Here is a 13,517-nt window from a genome sequence, read left to right on the forward strand (position 1 = left end):
GTTTTTCTTGCTATAACTAGTCTGCATTTTATGTCCTCCCTGTTTTGGCCATTATCGGTCATTTTGCTGCCCAAATAGGAAAACTCATGTACTACTTTCAGTGTCTCATTTTCTGATCTAATTCCCTCAGGTCTGACTGAAGTAATTTGCCTACATTCCAATACTCTTCATTCATATTGTTGATTTTCATCAAATAACCTCTTTTTCATTAGCTATAATGTACTTTCTGTATTTCTTCTTGGTTTCCTTTATTGTATGCTCAGTTTACAGAGTGAACAATATTAGTTATAGGCTATAATTGTGTCTCTTTACTTTCTCAGCTGCTGCTTGTCTTCGGTGTTCAACTCTTATGATAGTAGTTTGGTATCTGCAAGTTTGATGTAATCTTTTGTTCCTTACATTTTATCCCTGCATACTTCAGAATTTCAATGATTGTATTCTAGACAAAATTTAAGATATTTGCACTAGAAATAAAAAAATAAAATAAAATAAGGTGGCAAGGGTATGTATTTACAGAAGAGGGAAGAAACTTCAGTAGCTCTTGTAGGCATGGATCTTACATAACTCCAGTTCGTTTTCAGCGAAGTATCTGAAATGACTTATACAGAGAACATTATTTCTTTGACCTAAAAATGTGTTTGTCAAATCATTCTCATGTTTATGGGCTGCAGGGAGTCCACATCTACATTGGTGTAACATTTTAAGTGGAGAGTGGGTGGCAGCTGTTATTGTATCGAAATTGAAAATCAGTGGAATAATAATTTCCCCAAGCATGGTAGTGACCATGATGCAGGTTCATCCTATTTGTCTATCCTACACCTATCCCTACAATCCATAAACTGCCAATAATAATAAATGATGATATCAAGGAAAATAAATACTGGAATAACAATCTCAAACATATCTTGAAATTATAATTATATTCTCCAATAATATATATATAATTTGCCTATCCCATGATGTGAATTGCAGTTGAAATCCCGTCCACATATGGACATAGTTTTGACATTCAAATCCTTTCCTTTAATGGTGACAACAACATTGGCAAATGTTACATGAAAAAATACTTGCAGCCATTCTCTCCAAGCCTAGAACAAAAGTATTATGCTTTCCTTTTTTGTGCAACATAACTTAATGGAATAATGCTGTCATAGTCCAGAAGGCACCCAGCTGTATCACTGCGTGTATACATTATTATTCATGTTCATGCCTGGCATAACATTATTAAACATTATTTATAGTATTCAAAAGACACGATATAAAAAGGGATAGTACAAAAAGGGATCATACACCCTGCTTCCTTCAGAATTTCAAAGATTGTATTCTAGTCAACATTGTCAAAAACTTTGTCTAAATCTGCAGGTGCTATAAATGCAGGTTTGGCTTTCTTTAGTCTACCTTGTAAAGTCACAGAGGCAGTATTTTCTCATGTTTCTCAGGAAGCCAAAATGATTTTCTCCAAGGTTAGCATCTATGTCGTTCTGTTCTTCCGTATAATTTGTGTTTGTTATGCAACCATGGCTTATTGAACTGATGGTTCAGTACTATTCACGCCTGTTAGCATCATCCTTCTTTGTAATTGGAATTATTTCATCCTTCATGAAGTTAAAGGTGTTCCATGTGCCTCATATGTCTTGCAGACTGAGTGGAACAGTTTCACCATTGTATTTTCTGCCAAGGATCTCAATAATTCTGAGAGAATGTTGTCTACTACAGGGGCTTTATTTTGACATAGGTCTGCCACTCCTCTTTGAAATTCCAGTTTATCTCCTAGCTCGTATTCATCTACTTCCTCTTACTTGATGTGCTATGTTATCTTAAAACGCTCTCCATAAATCTCGACAAGGTATTCATGTTTGAAACAACTAGACTATTTTTGTAAATTTGTGGTAAGATCTTATGGGACCAAGCTGCTTAGGTCATCGGTCCTTGAAGGATGACAGAGAGAAGGTCAAAATACTAAATTCCTTTTTCTAATTTATCTTACTGAAGGATATCATACTAAAATTCCTCCATTAAATCATTGCACAAATGTCAAAATAACAGATAAAGAAATAATTGACCACAGGATAGAAAATGAACTAAAATTGCTCAACAGAGGAAAGACAGTTGGGCCTGATAGGATACCTATGTAATTCTACATAGATTGTGTGAAAGAACTTGCCCTCTTTTAGCAGCATTGAATGGTAGGTCACTAAAGGAGCGAATCATTCCGATTAGTAAGAAAAACACACAGGTCATTCCCATTTACAAGAAGGGTTATTCAACAGATTTTATGCTCATGTATTATGACATTTTTAGGGACTGCAATTCTCTGTGGTAATCAACATGTATACCACAAGCCATAATCAGCTCACTCGCTCTGTTCATCCATGAGACCCAGAAGGTAGTAGATACCAGCACCCAGGTTGATCCATTGTGCTTTGACTTCCAGATAGTATTCAACACAGTTAATCACTGTAGCCTAAGAATAAACTATGAGCATATGAAATATCAACCAGCTGGGTGACTAAACTGAAGAGTTCATAGCAAACAGAGCACAGTGTGTCATTATTGACAAACGGAAATCTTCAGACATATAAGTAACTTAAGATGTACTCCAAGAGTGTGTTATAGAGTGAGTATTTATCACAGTATATATTAGTGACCTAGTGAATCATGTCAGGAGTTCCATGAGGCTTTCTGTGGATGACAATGTTTTATCTAGAGCAGTCACAAAGCTAAAATAATGTAGCAAAATGCAGGAAGACCTGAAGAACATTGACATTTGGTGCTGGCATTGGCAGTTTAACCTTAACATAAAAAAATGCAATGCGTCATGCATAAATAGGCAGGCAGAGACCCATTATAATCACTAGAAGCAGTCATGTTCATAAATATCTTGGAGTACGAGTATGGAATGTGTGGAATGACCATGTAAAATTAATAATTAGTAAGTTTGTTGCCAGACAGATTCATTAGAAGAGTCTTCAGGAAGTGTAGTCCACCCAAAAGAGAGGTAGTGTACAAAACCTTCATTTGGCTAATATTTGAATAGTTCTCATCAGTCTAGGGTCCATAACAAATGGGACCGATAGAGGAAATAGAGAATCAAAGAAGAACAGCACATTTGTCACATGTTCATCTAGTAAGTGGGAAAGTGTATGGAGGTGCTTACTCAACTCCAGTGGCAGATGCAACAATACTGGCATTGTGCAACATGGTGTGGTTTACTGTTAAACTTCTGATAACAAGACACATCTCACTACTTTGAGTGATTTAATTTATTTACTTATTCATTTAGTTTTTAATAGGGATGCGGGTTGTTGTTCATGCTGTGTTGTGACCCACTATCCCTCCCTGTGGTACTTTTATTTCTTTATCTTTGCAGACATCTCTTAACAACTGCCAAATGTATCAAGATTTATCGCATTCATTGATTCGTATTACTATCACTTTTGTTTTAATCCTAATAATGGTTTGGCTCATCACTTATATTGACAGTTTGCTCTGCTTCTTTCTGCATTTTGTGCCAAGATAGGTCATGAAATTTGCTGAAAAATAACTCACTCCATGATCTGAAAATCCATTTTTTCCATTTTCTAAAATATTTTAAGTTCTTGCAGTTTCCTACTTCCTTGTTTTTCAGTTTTGTACTTCACTTCCATACAACTCTATTTGTTGAGTTCATTACAGGTCAGTGTTAGACACCAGTATATTTATTATCCTAGGTAATATATGTTTGCTTCTACTTTTTCCTTATTTTTGCATCTTTAGGTTTTTCTCTAAATAATAATATTTCTTTCTACTGTTGGCATCATTATTCATTAGCTGATATCCTAGTTTGTGATGGTCATAATAACCTATGATTTTTGTATATGGCAAAGTCACAGCTGCAAAATACTAACGCGAATTCTTTACAGACGAATGGAAAAACTGGTAGAAGCGGACCTCGGGGAAGATCAGTTTGGATTCCGTAGAAATGTTGGAACACGTGAGGCAATACTAACCTTACGACTTATCTTAGAAGAAAGATTAAGAAAAGGCAAACCTACGTTTCTAGCATTTGTAGTCTTAGAGAAAGCTTTTGACAACGTTAACTGAATACTCTCTTTCAAATTCTGAAGGTGGCAGGGGTAAAATACAGGGAGCGAAAGGCTATTTACAATTTGTACAGAAACCAGATGGCAGTTATAAGAGTCGAGGAGCATGAAAGGGAAGCAGTGGTTGGGAAAGGAGTGAGACAGGGTTGTAGCCTGTCCCCGATGTTATTCCATCTGTATATTGAGCAAGCAGTAAAGGAAACAAAAGAAAAATTCGGAGTACGTATTAAAATTCATGGAGAAGAAGTAAAAACTTTGAGGTTCACCGATGACATTGTAATTCTGTCAGAGACAGCAAAGGACTTGGAAGAGCTGTTGAACGGAATGGACAGTGTCTTGAAAGGAGGATATAAGATGAACATCAACAAAAGCAAAACGAGGATAATGGAATGTAGTCAAATTAAATCGGGTGATGCTGAGGGGATTAGATTAGGAAATGAGACACTTAAAGTAGTAAAGGAGTTTTGCTATTTAGGGAGTAAAATAACTGATGATGGTCGAAGTAGAGAGGATATAAAATGTAGACTGGCAATGGCAAGGAAATCGTTTCTGAAGAAGAGAAATTTGTTAACATCGAGAATAGATTTAAGTGTCAGGAAGTTGTTTCTGAAAGTATTTGTATGGAGTGTAGCCATGTATGGAAGTGAAACATGGACAATAACCAGTATGGACAAGAAGAGAATAGAAGCTTTCGAAATGTGGTGCTACAGAAGAATGCTGAAGATAAGGTGGGTAGGTCACGTAACTAATGAGGAGGTATTGAATAGGATTCGGGAGAAGAGAAGTTTGTGGTACAACTTGACTAGAAGAAGGGATCGGTTGGTAGGACATGTTTTGAGGCATCAAGGGATCACAAATTTAGCATTGGAGGGCAGTGTGGAGGGTAAAAATCGTAGAGGGAGACCAAGAGTCAATACACTAAGCAGATTCAGAAGGATGTAGATTGCAGTAAGTACTGGGAGATGAAGAAGCTTGCACAGGATAGAGTAGCATGGAGAGCTGCATCAAACCAGTCTCAGGACTGAGGACCACAACAACAACAACAATGTGACCTGTTCCTCACATTTGGATAGTTTCTCTAAATTTAGAACATATTTAGTTACATCACAACAGGATCAATGAACATGAATCTTATTATTTTGTTTCTTTCTTCTTTTAGGTATGTTAGATTTAATGCACTATATTGCTCATCGTGTAAGCTAGGAGGCTTTGCCCCTCTGGGCTTAGATTTTTGTTATGGTCACTAGTTGTTTCTATATGTGCAAAGAGTTCTCAATAAGCAAGTACTTATTACTGTACTCCTGAAACTTATTCTGCCCAGTAAAATAGTTCTTTTTTATGATAAGTAGAATCTTTTTTATCCATTTTCATTACATTTATAGTATTTATAGATTTCTACAAATGAAAAACTTTAATTTGGGAATCAGTGGTGCAAATTGTATATGAAATATTAATTTTAAGCTGCATGGTATGGATTAAAAATATACATACATGTGCAGAAACACAATACACACACACACACACACACACAACACATGTACATTCACAGAGAGATAGTATTCGCAATGTACTATAAGTATTTCTTATGTGCATCCCCCCGGATCCACGTTACACCTGTTTCAGTCCTAAACAGACCCTCTTTCGGCATAATGTGACATCATAATCAGATATGTGATAACCTTTAACCACCACCAAGCATAATGTTATGGACCAACGTGTGCTTCAACTATAAATCAGACAATGGAATCTCCAGATTGGAATAACAACAGCATTATGGAAAGGATAGATTGCTACTCACCAGCAAAGAAAACACACACACATTCACACAAGCAAGTGCCCTTCATGCACACATGACCACTACCCCTGACAGCTCTGACCAAAATGTGCCTGTCACATGAAAAGCAACTTGGAGAGGGGTGGGAATGGGGGCAGAATAGTAGGGTACAGACGGGGGAGAAGAGTGCTCTCCGGTGGGGCATGCAGGGACTAGATGGCGAAATGACGTGATATCCAGTGGCAGAGTCGGGAGAAGGGTTGTGATGGGAAAATATGGAAAGTTGAAAAGGAGAGGAGCTGGTAAGGGAGAAGGACAAGCGAGTGCATTGGCAGAGGGCACCACACAGCTCAGGTAAAGGGACATGACAATGGAGGAGGCGATGGGACAGAGGGGCAGAAACTGTTGGGTGGGGGGTGTGGGCACAGTAGGTTACTGTGGGGTGAGCCCGGGTTAATTTTGGGAGTGGTGAGTGTGTTTTAAGGATAACTTCCATCTCTGCAGTTCAGAAAAGCTGGTGGTGAAGGGGAGAATCCAGATGGCCAGGGTTCTGAAGCCACCATTGAAATCAAGCATGTTATATTCAGCTTCATGTTATGCCACAGGGTGGTCTACTTTGCTCTTGGCCACAGCTTGGCACTGGCCGTTCAATCTGGTGGACAGCTGGTTGGTAGCCATACCAATATAAAAAGCTGAGCAGTGGTTGCAGCAGACCTGACGAAGGATGTGGTTCAGTCGTTCCAGTCCAGAGTGATATTGGCTGACAAAGGGTGCACTCCTCTGTGGCTGGCTCTTGGGGTGGGCGGGAGGGTTGGGGGTGTGAGAGGAAATGACACAGGAGATCTGTTTGTGGACTAGGTCTGGGGGATAGTGCCTGTCTGTGAAGGCCTTGGCCAGTACTCTGGTACAAGATACCAGATCCTCATTCATTCACAACCTCAACTTTCTCTCCCATCTGCTTCACATGGTCCTGCATGCCACCTTCTTGGACATTAACCAACTCCTCTCTGATGGTTTCATCCACATCTCTGTCCACATTAAACCCACTAACCACCAACAGTACCTGTATTTTGATAGCTGTGATCCCTTCCACAGCAAAATACTCCCATACAGCCTGGTCACTTGGGGATGGTGTACCTGCAGTGACAAAAAGTCCCTTTCCCAGTATTCTGAAAGCCTCTTCTGGGCTGTGCAGATCAATGTTATTGTTTGAACACAGTGTCATTTCCCGAAATAATGCAGGCCTCAGCCTGCAGTAACCTATTAGCCCCACACCGTCCATCCAACAGTTTCTGCCCCCTCTGCCCCATCACCTCCTCCCTTTTCATGTCCTCTGACCCTCATTGTATGCTGTCCTCTGCTAATTTATCCACCTATCCTTCCCTCTTCCCTGCTCCTCTCCTTTTCTGCTCTCCATTTTTTCCCCCCACACCCCACCTCCCGACTCTGCACCTGGTTGTCACATCAGGCCACCATCTAGTTCCTGCATGCCCCATCAGACAGCACTCTTCTCTCCCCCACCCCTACCCTAACTACCCCTCCCACTTCCCCACCCTACTCTAGATTGCTAATCATGTGACAGTTGCATTCTGATCATGGCTGCCAGCAGTAGGAGTCATACGTGCATGAGGTGTGCTTGCTTGTATTAATGTCTGTTTTTTCTTTTTTTCTTCTGAACAAGGCTTTTGCCAAAAGATATAATGTGTAACAGTCATTTCGTTGTGGCTGCCTGCACACCATGTCATCTTTATCGTAAGTAGCAGTCTTATCCTTTGGCTAATATTGTTGTCAACTATAAATCAGGGCACATATAGCGTTCAGCAATTTACTGTAAGCTGCATGTGCTCCTGGCACAATTATGATTATGATATCTTACCTGTTTGTTCACAGAAATCTGCTACAACCATTAAAAAAATTTATTTTTACAGACACAGACAGTGACGATGATTCTGATGGAAGTGGTGCTGATCAAGATATGGATGATGTGTTTGATGATGATCTTGATGCTGATGAGGATCTTGATGAAGATATTGATGATGGTGATTTTGATGATGATGATGATATTGGTAGTAGTACTGGAAGAGATGATTTTGATGCAGAGGATGATGATGAAGAGGAATTAGTATTTGATGATATGTCTGATGAAGAAGTTGATATAAATAGCATTCGGGAGGACATAAGGAGGAAAAAGTTTTCATTGAAGGTATAAACTAGCATTGATATACTGTGGCAACTAATAATTTTTCAGTGTAATTGTCATTATAACTGATGGCTCTATCTGATCTCAGGGTCTTGAGTGACCTGCCTCTCTTTATAGCCTTCGCCAATCTATTCCTCTTTCCTTTCTCAGGAAGGAATCGACATCTCTGAAACCTAGGATACTTTGTTATATGTATCTCTCAGCTGTACTTAGACCTACAACTCCTAGAGATAAGTACTGTCGGGTCATTATGGATGTGATTTGGTCATCTCCTTTCTGTGTACATTGATCTATGTTGAGTGGTCCTTTTTCCTTCTACATCTACCTCTTTAGCTGAATGGTCCAGTGCGGCTGACTTCCATATGTGAGAACCGTGTCAGATTCTTGGCCACATCAGAGATTTTATCCACTTAGGGACTGGACGTTGTGTTGTCCTCATCATTATCGAAGCACAAGTCACTGAAGTGACATCAAATAAAGAGACTTGTACTAGGCAGCCTGACAACCTCAGATGGGGCCTCCTGGTCAAAAATGCAGTACAATAATTGTTTTTCATTTCATTTCTCTTCCACAATGATTTTTTCTTGTATGGTGATTTCTTTTCTATCTGTTTAGCGATCTCATTTCATTTTTTGGTGATCGTTTCTCTATATTCATTCATCCTTACTCAGTAGTAGTGATCTCTCATATCTTTTTGGTTATATGTTTTCATAGTTTGGCTGTCTACTCTCATTGTTGAACAATATTCCACATTTGTGGAGCAATTGTTTTCCCACTAGTTTTCTTGCTTGGCTACTGTTTTTCTCAATTCAGTGATTTTCTTCTGTCTTATTTTCTTTTTAGTAACCCTTACAGAGGACTGACTGAATGACTATGCCTCATTGTAAAGTTATTTTGACTGTCTAATATTTTCTACACATTGTCCCAGTGGCCAATTTGCGTGTGTACAGAAGCTCTTCACCTTGATTTAGTCTTGTGTCTATTTCATGATGTTACCTTCCCCAGTCTAAGTTAGCTCTGCTCCCCCCCCCCCCCCCCCCCCCCACACACACACTAATATCATGGCCCCTAACCATAGACATTGATACCTACCTACACATGTTTTCCCTGTAGCCAAACTAAATTCCCATATATTTTTCCTCCAGTTGTGCTTAACATTTGGTATTGAAGTTCCCACTTCTGTCTGCAATCCATCCTTCCAACAGTCCCTACATAAATCCCAGACTTATCCATTCTTAGCCCTTACCCACCATGTCCTTGATCTGTACATTGCCTGTGCCAGTCACCAATTCTGACAGTTGCTATCTCTATTTAAATTCATTTACCTTGTGGCCCAACAGTGGTGTCCCTCTCCACTTCTCCCACAGATACCATTCACAACACCATCTCCAGTAACATCTAGCCAACAAGCCCAGCCTGGCCTCCATATCATGACACACCTCCCACACAAGCACAGCCATAACCATAATCAAACACCGACACTGTGTAATCTCGACCACCATTCAGTACTAAACCTCTAATCCATACCTCTCTCTGATCCTGATACATTCATTCTTTCCTAATTCCTAACCCATCCTTAAATTCAGTCACACTGTCCTAGTCAAAAGATTTCCTCTCATTCACTCATAAATACAACTAGAAATATCACTTCACCATCCAGTCTCAACTCACAACCAATAGAATGGGTGTTGAATCCTGTCTATAGTAGTTCTGACCCAAATACCAAAAGTGCCCTCTTCTGCTTCCCCCAAAATCATCTTCTTCCAACATTCTAAGAATTTCTCATTTCCAGCATCATCTCTCAGTCTTTTGTAAAAATATAACCAAAACCTCAAACCCTGCTCAAGCTGAAACCCAAACTATCCGTGCAGATTGCTCTATAATATCATCTTCCCTGTGGTCTGTTGTACTTGACAATGGAGAGTACAGGATTTGTATAAAAAGTAATGATACTGAGCTTGTGAATCAAAATTTATTGTAGATATCGCTAAAACCACTTAGTACTCCTCAACGTACGACTCTTGAGAGTCTAAAATGTACTGCATGTGATATTTCCATGCTTCAAACGCTGCCACGAACACTGAGTCTGGGATGGCCTTCAAAGCCCTCATTGTGACGGCTTGGACCTCCTCCAGGGCCCCATGATGGTGTCTTTTCAGGGAAGTTTTTAGTTTGGGGAACAAAAAAGAGTCTGGTGATGCCACATTGGGACTGTAGGGGGCTGGGGAATCGTTGGAATCCCTTTCTTGTCCAGGTAGCTGCTCATCATGAAGGAGGTGTGACTCAGCGCATTGTCATGATGCAGCTTCCAATCGTCAGTGATGGCTGGCTTCAAGTGATGGATCCTGGCTTTCAGTCTCTTGATCACTTCACAGTTAAAAGCACCATTGACAGAATGGCCTTGGGGCACAAACTCATGATGAACCATGCCCATGACATCAAAAAACACAATCAGCATGGCTTTCAACTTTGATTTGCTCATGCGAGCCTGTTTTGGACGTGGGGTGTTGTGATGTGCCATTTGGCACTCGTGTGCTTTGTCTCCGGGTCGTACTGCAACATGCAGGTTTCATCTCCGGTGGTAATGTTATCTAAAAATTCAGAATCAGCTTCAAGGCTCTGGAGATTGTGTTGGCAGGCATTCACATGTGCTTACTTTTGAACATCTGATGAAATCTTCAGGACCGTCTTTGTGCAGATCTTCCTCATCGACAATTCTTTGGTGGTGATGTGCACTGTCATTTTATCAAGTCCGAGGTCATGTGCTATCATCCTGACACTCATCCGACGGTCAGTGTTCAATAAAATACGCACACGGGTGATATTTTCATCAGTTTTGCTGGTTGACGGGCGTCTGGAGCGGTCCTTGTCCTCAGTGCTGTCCTGGCCCTCTTTAAAGCTCTTCACAACCTGAAAACCTGGGCTTTTGACAGGTAACCATCGCCGTAGGCTTGCCAACATATATCCAACCTTTCCGTATCTCATTTCCCTAGTTTCACACAAAACTTGTTGGCATAACATTGCTCGATCGTTTGCTGCATGTTGCACCACAATCGCCAACTTTGTGACGTGTCCACTCAATGCACGGTGCTGCCGAGACAAGAGTCCGCAGGTGACTGGCATGCCACGCGTTTTCGGCCAGACATCCCTCACAGCCAATCCCCCCAGGGGAGCATGCACTGTGAAGTACAGTCGTGTCAGAAAAAAATCAGTCTCATTACTTTTTATACAAACCCTGTATGTGGCAGAAAACTTTATCAGCTCTCGGTCACCTGTATATGCAAAACTGTTCCTAACAATAGCACTTTGAAGTGACAACAGATGTTATCTCAAACGTTTATGTCTGATAGTCAATGTATTTTTATTTGTGTTCTAATCCTTACTTTGTATCATTGTCGTCATACAGGCACCACATTGAATTTTTGATAGTCTTTATATTACTGTTGTACATTTACTTTTTATATTAATTTACATGTTTAGTATCTCATTCTGTATCCGTATTGATGTTTTATTATGTCTATTTTTTTACAAGATTTTAATTAGAAAATGGATTCAGAATGAGATTTTCACTCAGCAACGGAGTGTGCGCTGTTATGAAACTTCATGGCAGATTAAAACTGTGTGCTGGACCGAGACTTGAACTCGGGTTCAAGTCTCGGTCTGGCACACAGTTTTAATCTGCCAGGAACCTTCAGAAAACGGATTGGTCATCGGAATGAATCTTCTACTCTGCTGCAGTGTGTGTGCTGTCTTGAATGGGGTGCTGATAGAGAGAGGGCTGTGAGGGAAAGTTGTGAGTTGTACCTGTATTGTTCAGTTGGTCCCAATGACTTTACAACCTTTGATTTGCTGGATCTTGATTGATCACTGGAGTTAAGCAAATGTTGGGCCCAGTTAGTACATTGATGGGTGACCAAATGGGAAAATTGGGTACCATTGACTCAGGTTCAAGCAAGTTGCTGAAGTGGTGTCCAGTTGAAAGACTAGCACCAGGCTGTTGCACCATACAACTTACTATTATCTCAGTTGGTAAGATCACTGCTTGTAAAAGGCAAGGTTCCAATCTTGGTCTGACACATGGTTTTAATCTGCCGAGAAGTTTCAATTTACCAGTAATGTGTACCTGAACTGGCTATTCAGAATGTAGATAAATCAGCAGTGGTCCATAGCTGCAACAATAACTGATGCTGTGTGTAATTCTTCATGAAAATCCATGAAAACAGTTTCTGAGATCAAGGCACAAGGTCTTGATTAGTCTTTCAATGTCTCAAGATACATTGTAATACTTACCACTGTAATTTGGTACAGAACAACACACCTTGCCAAATAATAAAAGAAGGTAAGCTGAAATTTGGAAGGAATTTGTAGAAGAACTATATAAAGCAAAGAAACCTGAAGACATCATTACAGAAAGGAAAGAAGAAGTGGATGAACTCGAAATGAGATGGTGAATACAGAATTGGGAGAAGAATTTGACAGCCCGATGAAAGGTTTAAGTTGAAACAAGGCAGTGGTATGCAGAATATATTAGACATGGGATATACCTATTGACCTCAAGAAAGCAGGAGTGATTATTACTGAACTATTAGTTTAATAAGTCATGTTTGCAAAGGAATAACATGAATTAGCCATAGATGAATGGAACAGTTAGTAGAAGTCAAACTGGGATTTGGATTCCGGAAAAATGTATGAACGCTTGAGCTGATATGAAATGGAACAAACTCATATCCTGTCACACTAAAAAGTTTTGTGTCTATCTGGATTAATGAAAAATCAAAAATAGACTAAAGTTAAGCTGGCGGTTTTAGGGCTCCAGGCATTGTACATAGTCTCACCCCCCCCCCCCCCCCCCTGCAAGTCACTTGAGCGCAACATACAGAACATTCATACAATCATATGAAACTGTCAGAAAGATGCGTATGTGGGATGTTGTTCAGCTCATGCACCACATTGACTTGCTTATTTGTTATGTTCTCAAAGTGTTGACCTTTTATGTGAATTTCAGCAGCATGGTGTCATTTAATGGTAGGTTAATATTGGTAACACTGAGTCTTGTCACCTTTGATTATTTTGTCCAGGAAAGAACTGTTTGTACTTTTCATTTTAGTCATGTCATGGCAGGCGACCTAGTGTGTTGTTTCTGTTCAGGAGTCAAGGTGTGCAGGACAAACTTTCTACACACTGTTCTGTTCTTCAAAACATCCTGGAGAATTTCTTGAATACTTGATTTGGATATTTTACTCTTTTGCAATATGATTGTGATTTGTGACAGAACAGTGATACATTATGACCACACATACACTTCTTAACACTGTGTGCTCACAACTGACTGGTCAAATGCACATTTGTGTTTACAATTGTTAGTTCAAGCTGTCCCCATAATTGCTACACTAACATTGCTTATACATCAGGAATAAAATAAGTCTTGGAACTTTTTGCATGGACGATGTAATGGTAGTAG

At 39.9% G+C, this 13,517-nt stretch overlaps 1 protein-coding gene across 2 annotated transcripts in view; it reads left to right on the top strand.

The window, feature by feature from the left end:
• Positions 1–13,517, top strand: part of LOC126236748 (CCAAT/enhancer-binding protein zeta) — a 198,385-nt gene that overhangs the window by 126,666 nt on the left and 58,202 nt on the right. For both annotated transcript variants that reach the window (XM_049946284.1, XM_049946285.1), the window contains one exon: positions 7,785–8,059. In XM_049946284.1, the coding sequence (XP_049802241.1) occupies positions 7,785–8,059 (275 nt within the window). The remainder of the gene's footprint in view (positions 1–7,784; positions 8,060–13,517) is intronic.

This window comes from Schistocerca nitens, chromosome 2 (genome assembly GCF_023898315.1).
Source record: "Schistocerca nitens isolate TAMUIC-IGC-003100 chromosome 2, iqSchNite1.1, whole genome shotgun sequence".
Lineage (NCBI taxonomy): Eukaryota > Metazoa > Arthropoda > Insecta > Orthoptera > Acrididae > Schistocerca > Schistocerca nitens.